Here is a 15,840-nt window from a genome sequence, read left to right as displayed (position 1 = left end):
GAAAGAAATCAAGATTAAACTGCCAGACTATTCTTACTTTAAAATAGAGGCTGCCCTGGGTGGTGGGAAGGGGAAGGGGAGGTGCTGACAGTCTGTGCTAAGTGGTCTAGATTACTCACAGCATGGCGATGCCCCAGTGCTTCCCCGCTCTCTCTCCTGCTGCCTGGAAGCCCGACAGCCCGATGAGAGCCACCGTTGGTGTGATAGTCAAGGGTCCAATATATTTCAGCAGAGCCCCAGGCAGGCCTAGGAGGCCAATGACCACTTCTATCAGTGAGGACATGATGATGGCACCCTGTATCTAGAATGAGAGAGAGGACACGGACAGGAGAGTGAGCTGCCTATAGATCGCAGACTTCAAATGTCACCTGCAACCACACTGGAAAGTTCTGCCAAGCAGTGAGTTATTACCTAACAGGCATGACACAGATGGAATATTCCTGAGGCCCCAAAAGAAACGAGTAGGGTGAATGGGGTCTAGCCAACCTATGAACGACATGGTTGACATAGAAGCATTACAGAAATGGGTACTGATGTACAGCCAACCTGCCTCCCCACAGACTAGAGAGATTTATCACTCCCGCTCAAGACATAGGACATTCAAACCCAGCCTCAGAGGGACACTACAGCACAGACTCTAGAGTGAGACCCTGAGGGACATTTAGAAGATAGTGTTACCGACACAAATTCTAAAGGAATGTTTCTACTGTGGATAACAGCTGTATCTGTGCCCATTCTGAACTAGCGGTGAAATAAATATCTTCCAGGTTTGAGAAGATCTAGATGAGCTGTAAGCCATTCTTCATGTCTGAGGACTCCCATGCCCTGTTTCATTCAAGTGCACCACAGCAGACAAGCAGCTTTAATTCTCTCCACATACACACAAACAAATGCAGCCTGGGATGAAGAGTTCTGCTGCCCCCAGGCAAGTCTCTATAGCTCCTTCCAAGGGAGCCATGCCCCTCGGCCGGTCACACTGGAGGGGCACAAGGGGTGGGGGAGGAGGAGACGGGGAAAGGAATGAAGGGCAAGAAACAATACTGTCTGGTTGCACAAAGCATTTCTGCATGCTTTGTTTTATGGTGACGTCATCTAAATTTAGTTTCACAACAGAAATAAACATGTCAGCAGCTGAAAAGGAAAAGGAGGGCTTAGTGCAAGTAACTACAATTTCTTGGACACAGTCAACAATGAAGCCACAAGCGGACAATGCTCCTCTTTTACCTCGCGTATCCGGGGATACCAGATGTGCTCTGTGTGTAACAGCTCTGTGGTTCCATTGGACACTGAAACATCTTGAAAACAAAAACAAAGACAACATTTTTTTGGAGTGACACTAATGTTGCACAGGATATATTCATTTTACTCTTTGTAAGAAGAAATCTCCTCCCTGTTTTATGTATAAAGTTCCCCTCCCTAAAATTCAAGTTACCACAGTATAGCTTTACCATACTGAAAGGTAGATTCCCCAATGTTAATGGAAGCAAATTTATTCATCGACTGAGCGCTCCCAGCATGTCAAAAGATGACTTAACTGGGGATGCATGTTGCTAGTGCCAGCCTCACACGAAGACCAACCTTTGCAAGCAGCTAAGTGAAATGCCCAAGAGCAAGGTGGCCTGACTGAGGTTTTTAAAACAGAGGGCCTTTTCCAGTTCCTAAATCCAATCAGTGGTCACAAACTAATTCCTAGGAGCAAGGAAGGAAACAAAGGTTGGAAAACCTTGCTCCTAGAACCGAAAAGTCTAACAGCATTTTGAGAGTACAACAGGTCTATCTGATTTTCTCAAACCTCTTATCTCATTTTTCCCTGACTGTATCGGGTTATTTAAGGATCTCTGTAATCACTAATGGAGAGGGCAAAGGGGTAGGGACTGAAAGTCATTTGCAGAAAACCAAAGCAGCCAGATCCTCAAAAAGCAGAGATGTTTCAGAGAAGGGATGCTGACGCAGCAAAGAGAGTGATTATTGGTGGTTCATAAAATCCACTGAAAGAAAGAGGCAGAAAAATAGCACAATGTTGTTCTAGTCCATTCCCATATTTATTAATTTCATTAGCATAGAGAAATGAGGTCCTTTCTGGTCCTTACTTGCTCTGGGATTAGGGATGAACAAGTGGGGAGAGAGAGAGAGACAGAAACACGATCCACAGACTGGAGTGTTCTAAGCGGTTTGTTGGTTTGTGTGTTCTGTGCCCAATTCCAGAAAGGATTTAAGGCTGCCAAGGGCAGCACATCCAGGCCTCCCTTCTATCACCTGTGCTAAGGGACCCCAATGACGTACGTGGAAATAACTGCAGTTACCTGTGGTGTTACATTTCCATTTATCTAAAGACAGGATGGCTCGAGCAGGGGCCAGAAATGCAAAAGCACTGGCCTGAAACAGGGGTAACCTAAAAGAAACGAGACCAAAACCATGATCACGGCATCAGGAACTACCGAGGTAGTTCACGATTTGACAGCTTAACAGTCTTTTCCATAGAACATAGCACATGAGTAAATGCAGGCACGTGAGGGAGAAAGAGCCCCAGTCCACACAGATCTCCACCATTTAGCCAGGGCCGCCGGCTTCTCCGTCTTCCCCTCCTGCTGCTCTCCCCACAGACAGTCCCAGCAAGGGCCCTGGGGGAGCCCTGTGGTCAGTGCCAGCACCCCAACACCAGGCCCAGGCCCTGCCATCACATTTCCCCCTTGGGAGTAAAGGATGTCAGGTGTTTGGGTGTCTCACTTCCCTGCTGAGTTTGTGATCACCTTCTTAAACATCGGTGTCTCTTCCATTTACCACTCCCCTCCTCCCTACCTTTATATCCTTATTGGTTATCACAGAGAAAAAAAAATCTCTCCCGTCATTCCATTTTGTAAATCAAATCAGCCCTAAAATCTTAGAGGATAAGCATCATAATTGTGTTAGTGATCTAGAGCTATTGAGGAAAGAAAAACCGTAACTTATAAATCAACAGTAGACATAATATTCTGCTTAATCACAAACAATACTCAAAAAGCATTTTAAACCCTATTTTTAAAGCAGACCCAGGGTCACCTGGGTTGCACAGTCAGTTAAGCATCAGACTTCTTGGTTTTGGCTCTCATCATGATCCCAGTATCTTGGGATCAAGCCCCACGTGGGTGTATGCACTCACCAGGAGTCTGCTTTATTTCTCTCTCCCTCTCCCTCTGCCCCTTTATCTCAAAATAAATATTTTTTTTAAATAAAATAAAGCAGACCCAGGAAGCATATGGACTCTCTGTTAAATCTCCTGCCTACAATCCTCAAATGCCACCATTCAATTACATTTTAGATACTTCATGCTGACTTTCTAAACATCTGAACTACTCAAATTCAAAAAATTTGCCATTTTCTTTGAAAGTGGAAGGCATTTCAGCTACAGCTGTATAAAGGTAGCTTTACAGGCTAACATAAGAACTTGACTGCTATTTTTAACACTATTTTCTGGGTAAAATATAAAAACAACTTCTGTGTGCAGGGCTGGGAACTCCCAGATGTCCAGATACTTCTGAAATACTCCCTGGCAGCCTTGAATCAGTGTCCTGGCCAGCGGTCGGGGAACTCAGCACTCGCCTCTCTGCATTCCGACAGCGAGTCCTGCCCAGATTGGGACAGGAAATGGGCTGCGAGAAGGTGGCTCTGGCTGAAGGATAAGCAGCCACATTATAAGCCCAGAGGCAGCACATACCTCTCTGTGCCAGATACAGGGTCAAGATTCTTTTGTTCTCCTGGCTGTTTTACTCATGCAAGGAAATCAATTCAGAGTAGGCAGGATGCTGGCTCTAGGGCATAGAGGCAGGCTACACAGTACAAACCAGATGTGTTGTTAGCAGTCATTCACATGGGCATGCCCTCCACCAACCGCCTATTTATAATTGAGCCCAGAGCACAGTAGCATCAAAAGTAGAAGTGAAGGTCACCTGAAGTGGGAATGTTTATCAAAGAAAAACCCTGTTTGATTTGGTAACTTTTCATAAATGTCTTAAAAGGGTAAAGGGAGGTCAACATCTAATCAGGAATGGATGTCGTCTCAAATGGCCCAAATAACATCTGCTTTACTATTGTCTCAGATTTCAAGCAACACATCCCAGGGCCACGTTATGTGGGTTGCATTCAGAGGCCTTGTCCTAGGAACAGGGCAATCGACACTGCACTGGTGACTCACTGGACAGGAAAGTGTAGACTGGTTCTGGGTTCCACCCCCGATGTCATGAACTCTTCTTGACCTTGTCTGGATCTGGGCACTGTTTAGGGCAAACGTTTTACAGCTTAACTTTGACCAAAAGTCCTGAGAACATAGCTACCAAGAAGTTCCCTCATTTCAAGTCACTGGGATCCTGAATTCCTTTGAAAGCAGGTGGTCACAGAAAATCTGCACATGTGTTGCCCTGGTCTCCCAGGATGCTCTGGAAATGGCCACATATGCCAGCTCACATGTTCACTGTCCAGCCACACACACCATCTGCCACAAGCAGTACGAGCAGGAGGATACATGACCACACTGTACAGCAAGCAGCAGAAGTGCCCCAGGGTGGTCTCCACAACTGGCAGCAGAAATTAGCGGCTTAATGGAAGTGTTCTTAGGTAAAGTTGTGACAAAAACATATTATTTCATCAAACAAGAACTTCCCTAAATACAAAGCCAATTTTCTAAGAAAAAGATGGAGGAGGATAAAGATACTGTCATCTGATGTGTTTTTTTTTGTGTTTTTTTTTTTTTTTTTTTAAGTCCTTTCGCAGCATACAGCTGACCAATCCCAGGGCTCTACTCTCTATACTGCAGTCACATGCCTATCACCACTTCAGGTCCCTGGGCTCCCCATGCAGACAAGACTGTCTATTCTTTTACTTTGCCCTAATTAAACTGTGCCTCTCTTTACACCAGGGACTGGCTCATGACTCGTCTTTGTGAGTAACGTTTTCTCAGGACACAGCCACTCCCATATCTTCGCCAGTTGTCTGCAACTGCTTTGGGGCTACAGTGGTGGAGTCCCGTAGTTACAACAAGACCACAGAGTCGAAAATATTTCCTGCTAGTTCTTTTACAGGGAAAATCTGCTGCCATAGCGCGTACAGAAAGTATTATCTTAAACACAGGAAGAAGTGGTAGGTTTTTGCAGATGAGTTTTTAAGGTTAACCGTGTCACTAGATGTTCTGAGGGAAAAAAAATCTGAGCAGACAGGCAGGCATGGTTGTCATGACATGCTCCCATGTTAGGCTCCAGACCAAGGATGGAGGGAAAAAAACTCACCTAACCGTTTCTTTAAAACTCTGCTAGAGGTCTCCCGTTTCCTTGTCCAGCCCCAGGAGACCAGAGCTCCGGGCCCTTTACAGACCTGCACTGCAGCATCTTGCCTCTGAGCCTTTGCTCTCTCGGTCATTAACTCACTTCCAATGTTCCATTTGTATTCCTCATTCCAGGCACAGAGAAAATACTTTCTCCTCCAGGAAACATTCCAGGATCTCCTTCTTTGCAGTCCTACTGTGTTCCCTGACAACTCAGGACTTTCTGGCTGTGATTTCTGCAAGTCACCCTACAAGTTGCCAGGAAGCTGCTTCTTGATTCCCTGGGGTGCTAGTTAAAAAAATGGAGATGTCTGCATCTCACCCAGGCCTGCTTAATCAGAGTCTCGGATGAGGCCTCCAATCTGCATTGTGAACACTCACTTCTGGGTGACGCTGAGGCACCAGGCACCACAAACGCAGACAACTCCTGTGCCAGTGAAGGGATTTCCTGTTTTACAATGACAGAGTCCTGGGTACCGAGGATTCCTGCTGTGTGAAGCACACAGCTAGCTGTGGCCACACACAAAGGCGGTGGTAATGCAGATAGGGGGGGTCTGTAGGAGCAGTCACCCACCTAGATTAAAGGGGAAGAAGCAGGGTAACATGTGTGGGAGGGGCTGTGAAGGGTCCAGGCAGAGAGAAGAACAGTCACAAATGAGAGCAACAGCAGTCCCAGGAATTCTCTGAGAACTGCAGGCACCTGACTGGGGGTAGGGGCTGATGTAGTGATGGTCGGGGCAGACCAGGGGCAAACACCCCACTTTGTGCCAGCAGGCAAGAGCGACCTTGCTCCAAAAGGACTGCTCTGAGGAAACTAGGGAAGCTGACCTGAAACCCAAACATTTCTTACAAGGCACTCCAACAGGCTGTGGCCTGACTCCACTTGTTGTCTGTACCTTGTTGACCCCCTTCTGCCGCCGTGTCGGCCCCAATGACCTGCCAGCCCAGGTCTCTACATGCACCTTGGCCTCCATGGGCCCCCCTCAGAACATCTAAGCAATCTGTACAGATGGACACTCTCCCTGACTGTGGGCCTGACCATCTCCCCACAGGGCTGGAACTGCCCTGACAGTAGAAACTGGGGCGTTTTACTCATCATTGTGTCCCCAGCACCAACATGCACACAAGCAGCTAATTAAGAAGTTAAAGCACTATTTACAAATGTTATTCTTTGAGAAGAATTTTATTAGACTAGAAATAAGTCTGTCATATTGATTGTAACTGCAAATTAGGGACAGGACTTTTTTTCGGGGGTGGAGGGGTAGGTGAAGATTAAAAGCACTGGATAAAGAGGACAGTTAAACGTGCATGAATTTTCCAGACAAATCCCCCAGGTCTCAGGGGCTAGCAATCTTCCCTGGTGTCATCAGGAGAAATGTCTTTAATAAGTTTAATAATAAGTTTAAAAGAGGGGATGGAAAAAAAAATAAAATAAAATAATAAAAAATAAAATAAAATAAAAAATAAAAATAAAAGAGGGGATGGGCCCTACAAGTAGCACCTGGAAGGTAGGAAATGTTACCTCCCTGGAACTGAATCATTTAATGAAAATGAGTAAAGCAATACAGTCAACACAGAAAGTGCATTCTGTGCCTGGCTTCCTCCATCTACCAGAAAGCAATCCAGTTCATGCAAAATCTTTCATTGTTAGATAAATATTTACTTGAGTCTAAATGGCAGCACAATTTTAAAATAATCTCTAAGAAACAGAACAGGTTTTGGTTCAAGGAGCCATAGTTTCAAAATTGAATCTGCCAGCAGGAATGTGTACCCTAAGTCCCTTAAGGAAAAGCAAAACACAGTTTGTCAAAGGAAACTCTAACTGGTAACATTTTCCTATTGTTTCTCTTATATATGTTCTATCAGCTGCACTATCTGGAAACTAGCTTCAATCTCCTAAGATTAAACACACCCTCCTACAGCCATCACTCTCCCATGTCACATCCAAGGATGACACTAATTTAACGATGTTATCTACTATTCAGGCCACATTTAACTGCATCCATGTATTTATCAAAGTGCTTATACCTGCCTCTGCTCCCCCAAATCCAATCAGAGTTTTTATATTGCATTTGGGTGTCTTGTGTCACATTCAGACCCAGGCTTAAACACTTCTGGCAAGGAGACTGTTCAGGTGCCACGCACTTCTTCAAGCATCCCATCAGGAGGCTTGCCCGGGACATCAGGTGCCCCACTGCGGGAATATTACACTCCCACCAGCTTACTAACATTCTTACATAGCAGGATTAAGAACTACAATTCTTCCATTTGGTCATTCCATCCACATTAAACCAGCAGCCTTTCATAAAGGAGTTTTTTTTGTTCAACCTTATCTCCTTCTTTTACTGTTTTGAACGTCATTGTAGATGCAGGAATTCCTTTTTCATTCAGTTTTATAATCCACTTCTATGATGATTCTTCTTAATAGACTGTCCCAAACTTGCCCAAAGCAGCCTGTTCAAGCAGGTTCCCCTTCTTTATGACGTGACTCTCCCCCCACCCACCACAGGTGGGTCTTTGTTATTCTTCCAGCAAGTCTTTGTTTTCTGCACAAGATGCTCCAGGGTCAACCTGCACTTTTCTCAGTCCTGGCCTTGGAGTCTACTACTGGAGGAAGGCCAGGTTCATTTTAGTGCAGAGCAGGATTCAGAAACCAAGATCAAACACCAGGTGGTCTCACTGTTCCTGGGGTGGCTTTTAGTGAACAGAGCTAGGATTCATTTGTGAATCATGGGGTGATAACGACACCTCTAGCTCAGTCTAATACCCTGGATTACCTCTTTCCGTATTTGTATCTCTCCTTTTGCTACATTGACTGTCCCAATTTCCATCATCATCAACATACTATTCATTTGTTTTATCCTATTACATCATACAGCACAGTCCCAGAATTACACCAAAATCACTACTAATGAGACTAGGATAATTAAGCCTATTAAGATTTCCATTTTGTCCTTAGAATAAATCCCATTCAGGGCATGTAAAGCACTGTGTTCTGAAGTCTGTGATTGAATTCTGTATGGTTAGCAATTTGACATATAGTTAGGCTCTCATGTTTCTGTAATTCAATTTCAGGATTTGCTCTTCATCCTTTTAGACTTTATGTTTTGAATATGTTGAATATTTGTATAGTTTAAAAAAATCAAACCAGATAGAGAGCTGTACCAGGAAAGTCTCACTACCATCCCACCCATCACCCCATTCCCAGCTACTCACTATAGTTAATCATTTTCCTTAATTCCTCATTTATCCTTAATTCCTTCGTGTGTGCATTTTTTTTTTTTTTTTTTTTTAATGATAGTCATACAGAGAGAGAGAGGGGCAGAGACATAGGCAGAGGGAGAAGCAGGCTCCATGCACCGGGAGCCTGACGTGGGATTCGATCCCGGGTCTCCAGGATCGCGCCCTGGGCCAAAGGCAGGCGCCAAACCCCTGTGCCACCCAGGGATCCCCATTTTTTTTTTTAAACAATTTATTTCAACATATCCTGGAACCTATCCTATACTAGTTCAGAGGCCTTTCCCATTCTTCCTCAGGCTGCATGGGACTATAATGTGTGATATACATACAGCAGCCAGTCTCCTACAGATGGGCATTTAAGTTGTTAAATATTTTGCTGGTAGAGATTATATGGCAATTAGTAAGTTTTGGGGCATTATATTGCATTTGTGGGAGTGTATCTTCAGAGTAAATTTCTGTAAGTGGGACTGCTGGATCAAATGGTTAAATGCATATGTACTCAAGATATTGTAACATTCTTTAGAAGGGTTGAACTATTTTCACTCTGGGCAGCAATGTATAAAAATGCCTGTTCTCACAGAGTCTCGCCATCAGAGTGGCTTGGCTCATCAAAATTTTTACCTTTTTGTGAATCTGACAAATATGAAAAATGGTATCTCAAAGGCAGCTTTAGTTTATATTCTGTTATTATAAATTGACTTGTTCTTACATATGAAGAGGGACTATTATATAACTCCCGTGATCTGTTCATGTCTTCTACTTATTCTATATAATTTTTGGTATCTTTTTAAAATACTTCAAGAGTTCTTTCTATATTACAAATGTTGGACTTTATCTGTGATACCTGACAAATACTTTCTCCAGTTTGTCATTATTTTTTTAAGATTTTATTTATTTATTCATGAGAGATAGATAGAGAGGCAAAGACACAGGCAGAAAGAAAGCAGGCTCCATGCAGGGAGCTCGATGTGGGACTCGATCCCGGAACTCTGGGATCACACCCTGAGCCAAAGATAGATGCTCAACCACTGAGCCACCCAGGCATCCCTAGTTTGTCATTTTTCGTTATGGTATATTTTTACAATATAAAGTTTAAAATTTTTAAAGTTTTAAAGTCATCAGATTTATGATCCTTTTATAGTTTCTGGGGTTTGAGTCCTAGTTTAAAAGTCTTTCCAGGGGCTCCTGGGTGGCTCAGTGGTTGGACGTCTGCTTTCAGCTCTGGTCATGATCTCGGGGTCCTGGAATCGAGTCCTGCATCAGGCTCCCCACAGGAGGCCTGCTTCTCCCTCTGCCTATGTCTCTGCCTCTGTCTCTCATGAATAAATAAAATGTTTAAAATTTTTTTTAAAAAAGGCTTTCCCTACTTCTAGGTTATAAAAGAATTTACCCTTGTATTATTCTAATACTTACACAGTTTCATGATTCTTGCACTTGGATTTCTAATGCATTCTGAGTTGATTAAAAAAAAAAAAAAACACCTCACTAAAGCCAAGTGTAACCTTTTATCTTCAAGTTCATGCTATTCTGGTTTTACAGGCAAATGCAAAAATTAGATGAACTATCAGCACTTCCAATTAGAGTCCTGGAGATCCTTGGCGGGAAGCAGCCAACCAGCTTCCCTCCCAAGCCACAGCTCACAGCCAGAGGCTTTGTCCAGACAGAGTACAGGAATTTAGGAGGGCTAGTTGGATGCAATTTTGATAACCTCTTTGTCAAACATGATAGTATCAACTATTTCCAGTAAAGAGTTTGTTAGCCTAAAACACTTTTATGGAGAACTGAACTCATTAACCCCACATGTACTAAGAGGACTCTGCCAGTCTCCTACTCCCTGGGAACATCAGAAATACTCACAGAGAAACAGCATGTCAACCGAAGGAGAAATCACCTAGAAAAGCTGGTGCTCATGGAGCTAACCTTGAACAGCCTCAGCTAAGAGGTGGTGGTGGGTGCTCAGGCCGCAGGAGAAGCTAGATAAAGACCTAACCATTTTCTGATCACCTGAAACAAATTCAGGGGCCCACCTTGGTCAGAGGATGCTGGTAGTGTGGTGAGCAGTGCACTCAACCACCTGCTACATGCATCAAGGACATGCTGCTCTGCCAGACAGCCCAGCCCTTGCCCACTGCACTCCTGCCTCACCTGCACCCACCTGCGTCTTTCCCTTTCAGAAGGTGCACTAAAATAAGCCAACAGGCAGGTGTGGACAGGTTCCAAGCATTATCTCATTCGATGCTAACAATTTCATCATTATTAATCACCATTTTACAGATGAGGGAAGGGGGCTTGGAGAGACCAGATAGCTTGTGCAGTCACAAGGCTGGAAAACTGGGAGAGGCATGATGCCAGCTGAGGCCAAAGCTCTCCGATACGGCTGGTTAGGGGACCAAGGCAAAGTTCCCTCCAAGGTCATTACCTCCAAGTTCTTACCGGCTTCCAGTTCTGTAACATAGCACCCAAAATTTGAGTTAAATGGACAGCAATTTTTTTTTATTTAGGGAAAAAAACCTGCCACCTGGTACTGTGTGTGGCTTCATGGACAGAATACAAAAGACTATCATCCCTATGATAATTTTGGCAAACCCACTGACCCTGAATCTAAATGTACCTCTGGTTCCATCCCCTAGTTTACAACAGAGAAGAGAGATTGTGGAGAAAAAAAAAAAAATCAAATACCATCCTGAGGACACAATCTGACAAATTCAGGCCACTGGATGCTCAACAAGACAATGGCCTGGGCACCTTAGGAAGGCAACACTATGGAGGAAAGAGGTGAGAACAGCTCATTATTAAGAGATCAGAGAGACATAATAAACAAATATACCACATGACCTTGGTTGCATCCGGGTTCAGCGAAGTGGGAGGAACAGCTAAGGAAGATATTTCAGGGACAACCCGGGATATTAGATAACCTGCATGTTAGATGATACAGTGGAACGACAATATTCTCAGGTGTGGTAAATGGTTACACAAGGGACCCTCAGTCCTAATAGAGTATTATGGGTGAGCCAACATGCCATCTACAACTTTACTCTCAAGTGGTTCAAAAAACTGCATGTATGCCCCAAATGCATATACAGAAACAGAATGCAGGAGACAGCCCAATCACCCCCACTGCTTCCTCTACCCTTATAAGTTTCACGAGTTCAAAGCCCCAGACCTGAAAGCTGGAGGTATCCTACAGCCACCCCTGTACTCAGCAAGCACTTACCACATACAGGCCCCAAGAACTCAGGGAGGTGAGAGACAGGGGAGTGCCCTCTTCAGGACAGACAAGGTTAGAGAATGGGTTGCCACACCAGCTACTAGGACTCCCTCAGCCCAATTCCTACCATTTCTCAGCAAAGGAAAGTTGTGTATGCCTCAGCAGGCCTGTGATGAACAGGAGGGGTTCCTCTGGGAAGGGTCTACCTGCAGTCTTTTCTTTTGTGGGAGAGCTCAGAGTGAGGTCTCCCAGTCTTTTGCCCCAGGCACCTCTTGAGGAACCCCCGACATGGCACCTGCCATGCCTCCGGGGAAGTGGAGAAGGGTGGGTGTGGCAGATAAGGGGCAGGGTTCAAGGGTCCTCCTTCACCCCCAGCTCTGCACTGACACCTGGGAGTGAGGTGGTAGACTCTGAGAAGTTTAGAGATATACCAACACTTGGAGTCTGTTTTAAGAGGCAACAGCAGCCAAGGTGATGCATCAGCTGAGTCCTCCCCAAAGCCAGGGGAGGCAATACTGCTGCCAGCTGGCTAACACTGTAATGGGGGTGGGGGTACATGGGGGAATCTGAACAAACTTGCCCTGATTTCTTAGGATTTCAAAGCTTTGCATTAATTCTCGGAACAAGCCTGAGGAGTTCCTGGGATTGACATCACAAACTAACCAAAATGAGAATTGTTGAAACCTCACTTGAGAAAACTCAGCAATAAAGACCTTGCTGAAAGCAAAGTGCAAGGGGTCAAGGTCAAAGGGCAAGTGGGGAGGAAGGAGGTGGTAGCAGCAGCCTTTGCAGAACTTTTGCCCCCAGCAGGCAGAGGCTCTGGGAAGCACTAAAGCCACAGCAGTCACACAGTGTCAGGGGCTGAGACCCACAACTACTATTTCAAAACATAGTCCCTGGAGGAAAGGACACCACTTCGTGCAGGGGCAGTGAAGGGAGGAGGGTCTGCAGCACACATGGGGTGGCCTCAACCAGCCCACCGGGGGTAACGCCCCCAAAGGAGACTTCACGATGTAGCACCCCAAAGCTGGTGCTCCTAGCTCATGCCCAGGTCTGTGGAAGCACACATTGGCTTCACTGCCATTGTTTCCCCGCCAATTATGGTTATTTTAATGGAATGAAACAGGCTTCCAGGAACAGCACCCCACTCTTCAGCAGGGTGCCCATATGAAATGAGGAGGGATGACCTGGGCACAGCCCACAGGTCAGGGAGGTTGACACTTCCCTCCCTCTTCTGCTGTAGACCTGTGGTCCTCCCAGCTTCCTCAAAGGAAAGGGCCCACTCCTCACAGGTAGAGACCACAGCAGGTCTTTAGGTTCCAAGCACCCACCGCGTCCAGTGCAATGGAGTACTGGGTACTCAGTAGGAGGTGGGGAAAATACGCAAAGAAATTACAGAACTCAGACACTACATGATCTGAAATCATGACAGCTGAACACAAAATTCTTTTCCTTTTGCTACTGTAAGCCTAAAGAAATGGGCACTAAACTGCAAACACACATACACACACAGACATGCACGCACACACACACGCACAGGCCACCTACCATCCTTACAGTTATGACACTGGGAATAAACCCCTCTCTCCCCTCCATCAGGCCTCCCTCCTACACGGTCCCAACCTGGCCATCCCTTCTGCCCCAACTGCTCGATCTATTTGTTTGATTCTATTGTGATCAGGAAGCAAAAACACAAGTCTGTTATGGTGGTAATTCACAGCCTATGATGAGGTCCACGTTAGCATCCAGCAGAACTAGAGGAATTTCTATGTGACTCTTACTCACACTCAACTTCTCAAACGTAAGCACGTAATAGAAGCTTGTAATAATCTATATGCACAATAATGGCAAAATGTCATCGACAGGACACCTTCAGAAGACCAGCTTCTCATTTTTCACAAATGGAAATAGAGCTTAGGAGGTCATCTGCCCAAGGCCAGAGGGCTGAGTAGGTCCCTCTCACTTCCTGGGCTCTCTGCAACCCTCATGTATGAAGGGAAAAGAAACCATTATTGACCACATGCCTTCAGCTAATGCTTTACACTGGGTACTGTAGGTTCTGACCACCTATGGGATTATAGTTTCCATTAAAATATCCAACTTAATTTTTTAAAAAATACATCATTATCTTTATTGTTGCAATCCTAAATTAGTTTTCCTTAAAACTGTAATATTTCATTTTTACTGTTTATTCATAATTAAAGCAACATTACTACACTGCCAAATTAACCATACCCAATACCTAACACACGCATCACGACTCTATCTGAGCCAGCACGGGCAAAGCAGGCAGCTCTGGCAGCATCGACTTGGTGAGCCTCTGGAACAGACCCTGGGACACACACCCGCTTCCCCATCCCGAGTAGGAGCCAGGTGTTCGGAGTATCATTGATGGGTCCTCACTCTGAGATCTGACCGCCAGCCTTGCTCTGCTGGAAATACTGGAGGAGGGGGTGTGCAGGGGAGGCAGTGGGGTATCTGGCCACTCTTGGGATTTCTGCTCTTCTCTCACTCAACCTACAGGAAACGAGCCAGGGGCACAGTAGGTGGTTCCACTGGAGAGGGGAGCCCTGCCCAATGGGGCCCAGTGGAAGGAGGGGAAGAGCAGGGGTTAGGGAATTCAGAGCTCTACTGGAAAGGGTGAAGGGTGGGTAGATGGAACATGTGAATAACCAGGTGCAGCAAACCAACCCCAGAGGTGGTGACTAGCCAGGCAGGGAGGGGAGTGCCCCTCATCCACTTCACCATCTTGGTTCACCCGTGCTCAGCAGTCCCTCAGATATATGGTGGACAAATACTGAAAAGAATTTATCAATAAGAGCTTGAGGCTTTGCAGAGTTGGAATCCACAACACTGGAAGCAAGGATCCCAGGCAAGAAAAAAGTGCTGTTGGCACAGAGAAGGAGAGCAAGAGTTAGCTCAGTGCAAGAAGGGCCAGGAACCCAAGGGGGGTGACATGTGGGCTGCTCTGCCACACTACCCAGCCCCAAAGGCAGCTGCTCAAATTCATTCAATCATATCCTTTAATCAAAACACTCAAGGTACACTCATGTTTTTCTTTCCATCTTAGGATCAAAAGCAGGAAGGGACTTCTAGAATGCAGGCTACAGTTGAACTCATCACTCAATCCCCCAAACACACACACACACACACACACACACACACACACACTCTCTCTCTCTCTCTCTCACTCTGCCTCCATCCATCCGTCTCTCCCCACCACCTTCTGGCTAGCTACCATCCCACACAGGGACTATCACCTCTAACATCCTCATTCCTATTTCCCCTCCCGAATCCTTGCACGGATCCCCACTGCCTTTCTCTTAGATATCCCTTGTCCCCTGAATCTGGCCCATCACCCCCTCTACACTGCATCCAGGTAATGTCTCTCAAGGCACAGCCCCAGTAGTGTCTTGCCAACAAAGCCCTAGCAAGTTCCCCTGCCCCGTCCCAAGGCCCAAGCATCAGAGACTGGCCCACAGCCCGGCCTCCGGTGGAGGGAGAGGACTCAGCAGGCTGACTTCCTGCCTTTGCCCTTGCCCTTCCCAGGACAGAAAATGTTCTTTCAACCCTCCTGGGCCAGGAGCCTATTCTGAGTCTTCAAGACCTCACATGCTATCACCTTCCCTGGACTCTCCCTTCAAATCCCCAGGACATCACTATAAAGGGTGCAGGTGGCTGCCCTTTTTGCTCCACAGCACATGCTCACTTCAACACCTCCACAACTGGCACCGTCACCCAGTGCCTTACACATGGACTGTTCGCTACGAATCTGTGGGAGCAGGTCAGGAGTTTTCTCCCCCTCTTTTCCCAGGTTAAAAGTATGGACGCCACCGCACACAGCCATAGAAAATCCACATCCCAAGACAAAACCACACGGAAGCCCTTCATTCAACACATCATCCTGCCCCAGCAGCACGTATTCGCTAATGTGGTTGGCAGACGTGACACCCACTTCCCAATTTATAGCTAAGCAAATGGCCATACCACAGTGGGAATGGGACCCGCTGCTTCTCACACCACACAAGGACACAGGTGGGGCTTCCCTGATACGCCCCTCGAAACAGAGCAAAGAAAGCTATACTCACCAAGCCCCTTG

At 45.9% G+C, this 15,840-nt stretch overlaps 1 protein-coding gene across 9 annotated transcripts in view; it reads right to left on the bottom strand.

Moving 5' to 3' along the window:
• Positions 1-15,840, bottom strand: part of SLC23A2 (solute carrier family 23 member 2) — a 142,121-nt gene that overhangs the window by 30,583 nt on the left and 95,698 nt on the right. For all 9 annotated transcript variants that reach the window (XM_072800163.1, XM_072800161.1, XM_072800166.1 and 6 more), the window contains 3 exons: positions 2,304-2,392; positions 1,225-1,295; positions 120-301 (listed from right to left, as the gene is read on the bottom strand). In XM_072800163.1, coding sequence (XP_072656264.1) covers positions 120-301; positions 1,225-1,295; positions 2,304-2,392 — 342 coding nt within the window. The remainder of the gene's footprint in view (positions 1-119; positions 302-1,224; positions 1,296-2,303; positions 2,393-15,840) is intronic.

Source organism: Canis lupus, chromosome 26 (assembly GCF_048164855.1).
Source record: "Canis lupus baileyi chromosome 26, mCanLup2.hap1, whole genome shotgun sequence".
NCBI classification, from domain to species: domain Eukaryota; kingdom Metazoa; phylum Chordata; class Mammalia; order Carnivora; family Canidae; genus Canis; species Canis lupus.
Note: the sequence above shows the minus strand (reverse complement) of the source record. Positions and strands in the feature narration are given on the sequence as shown.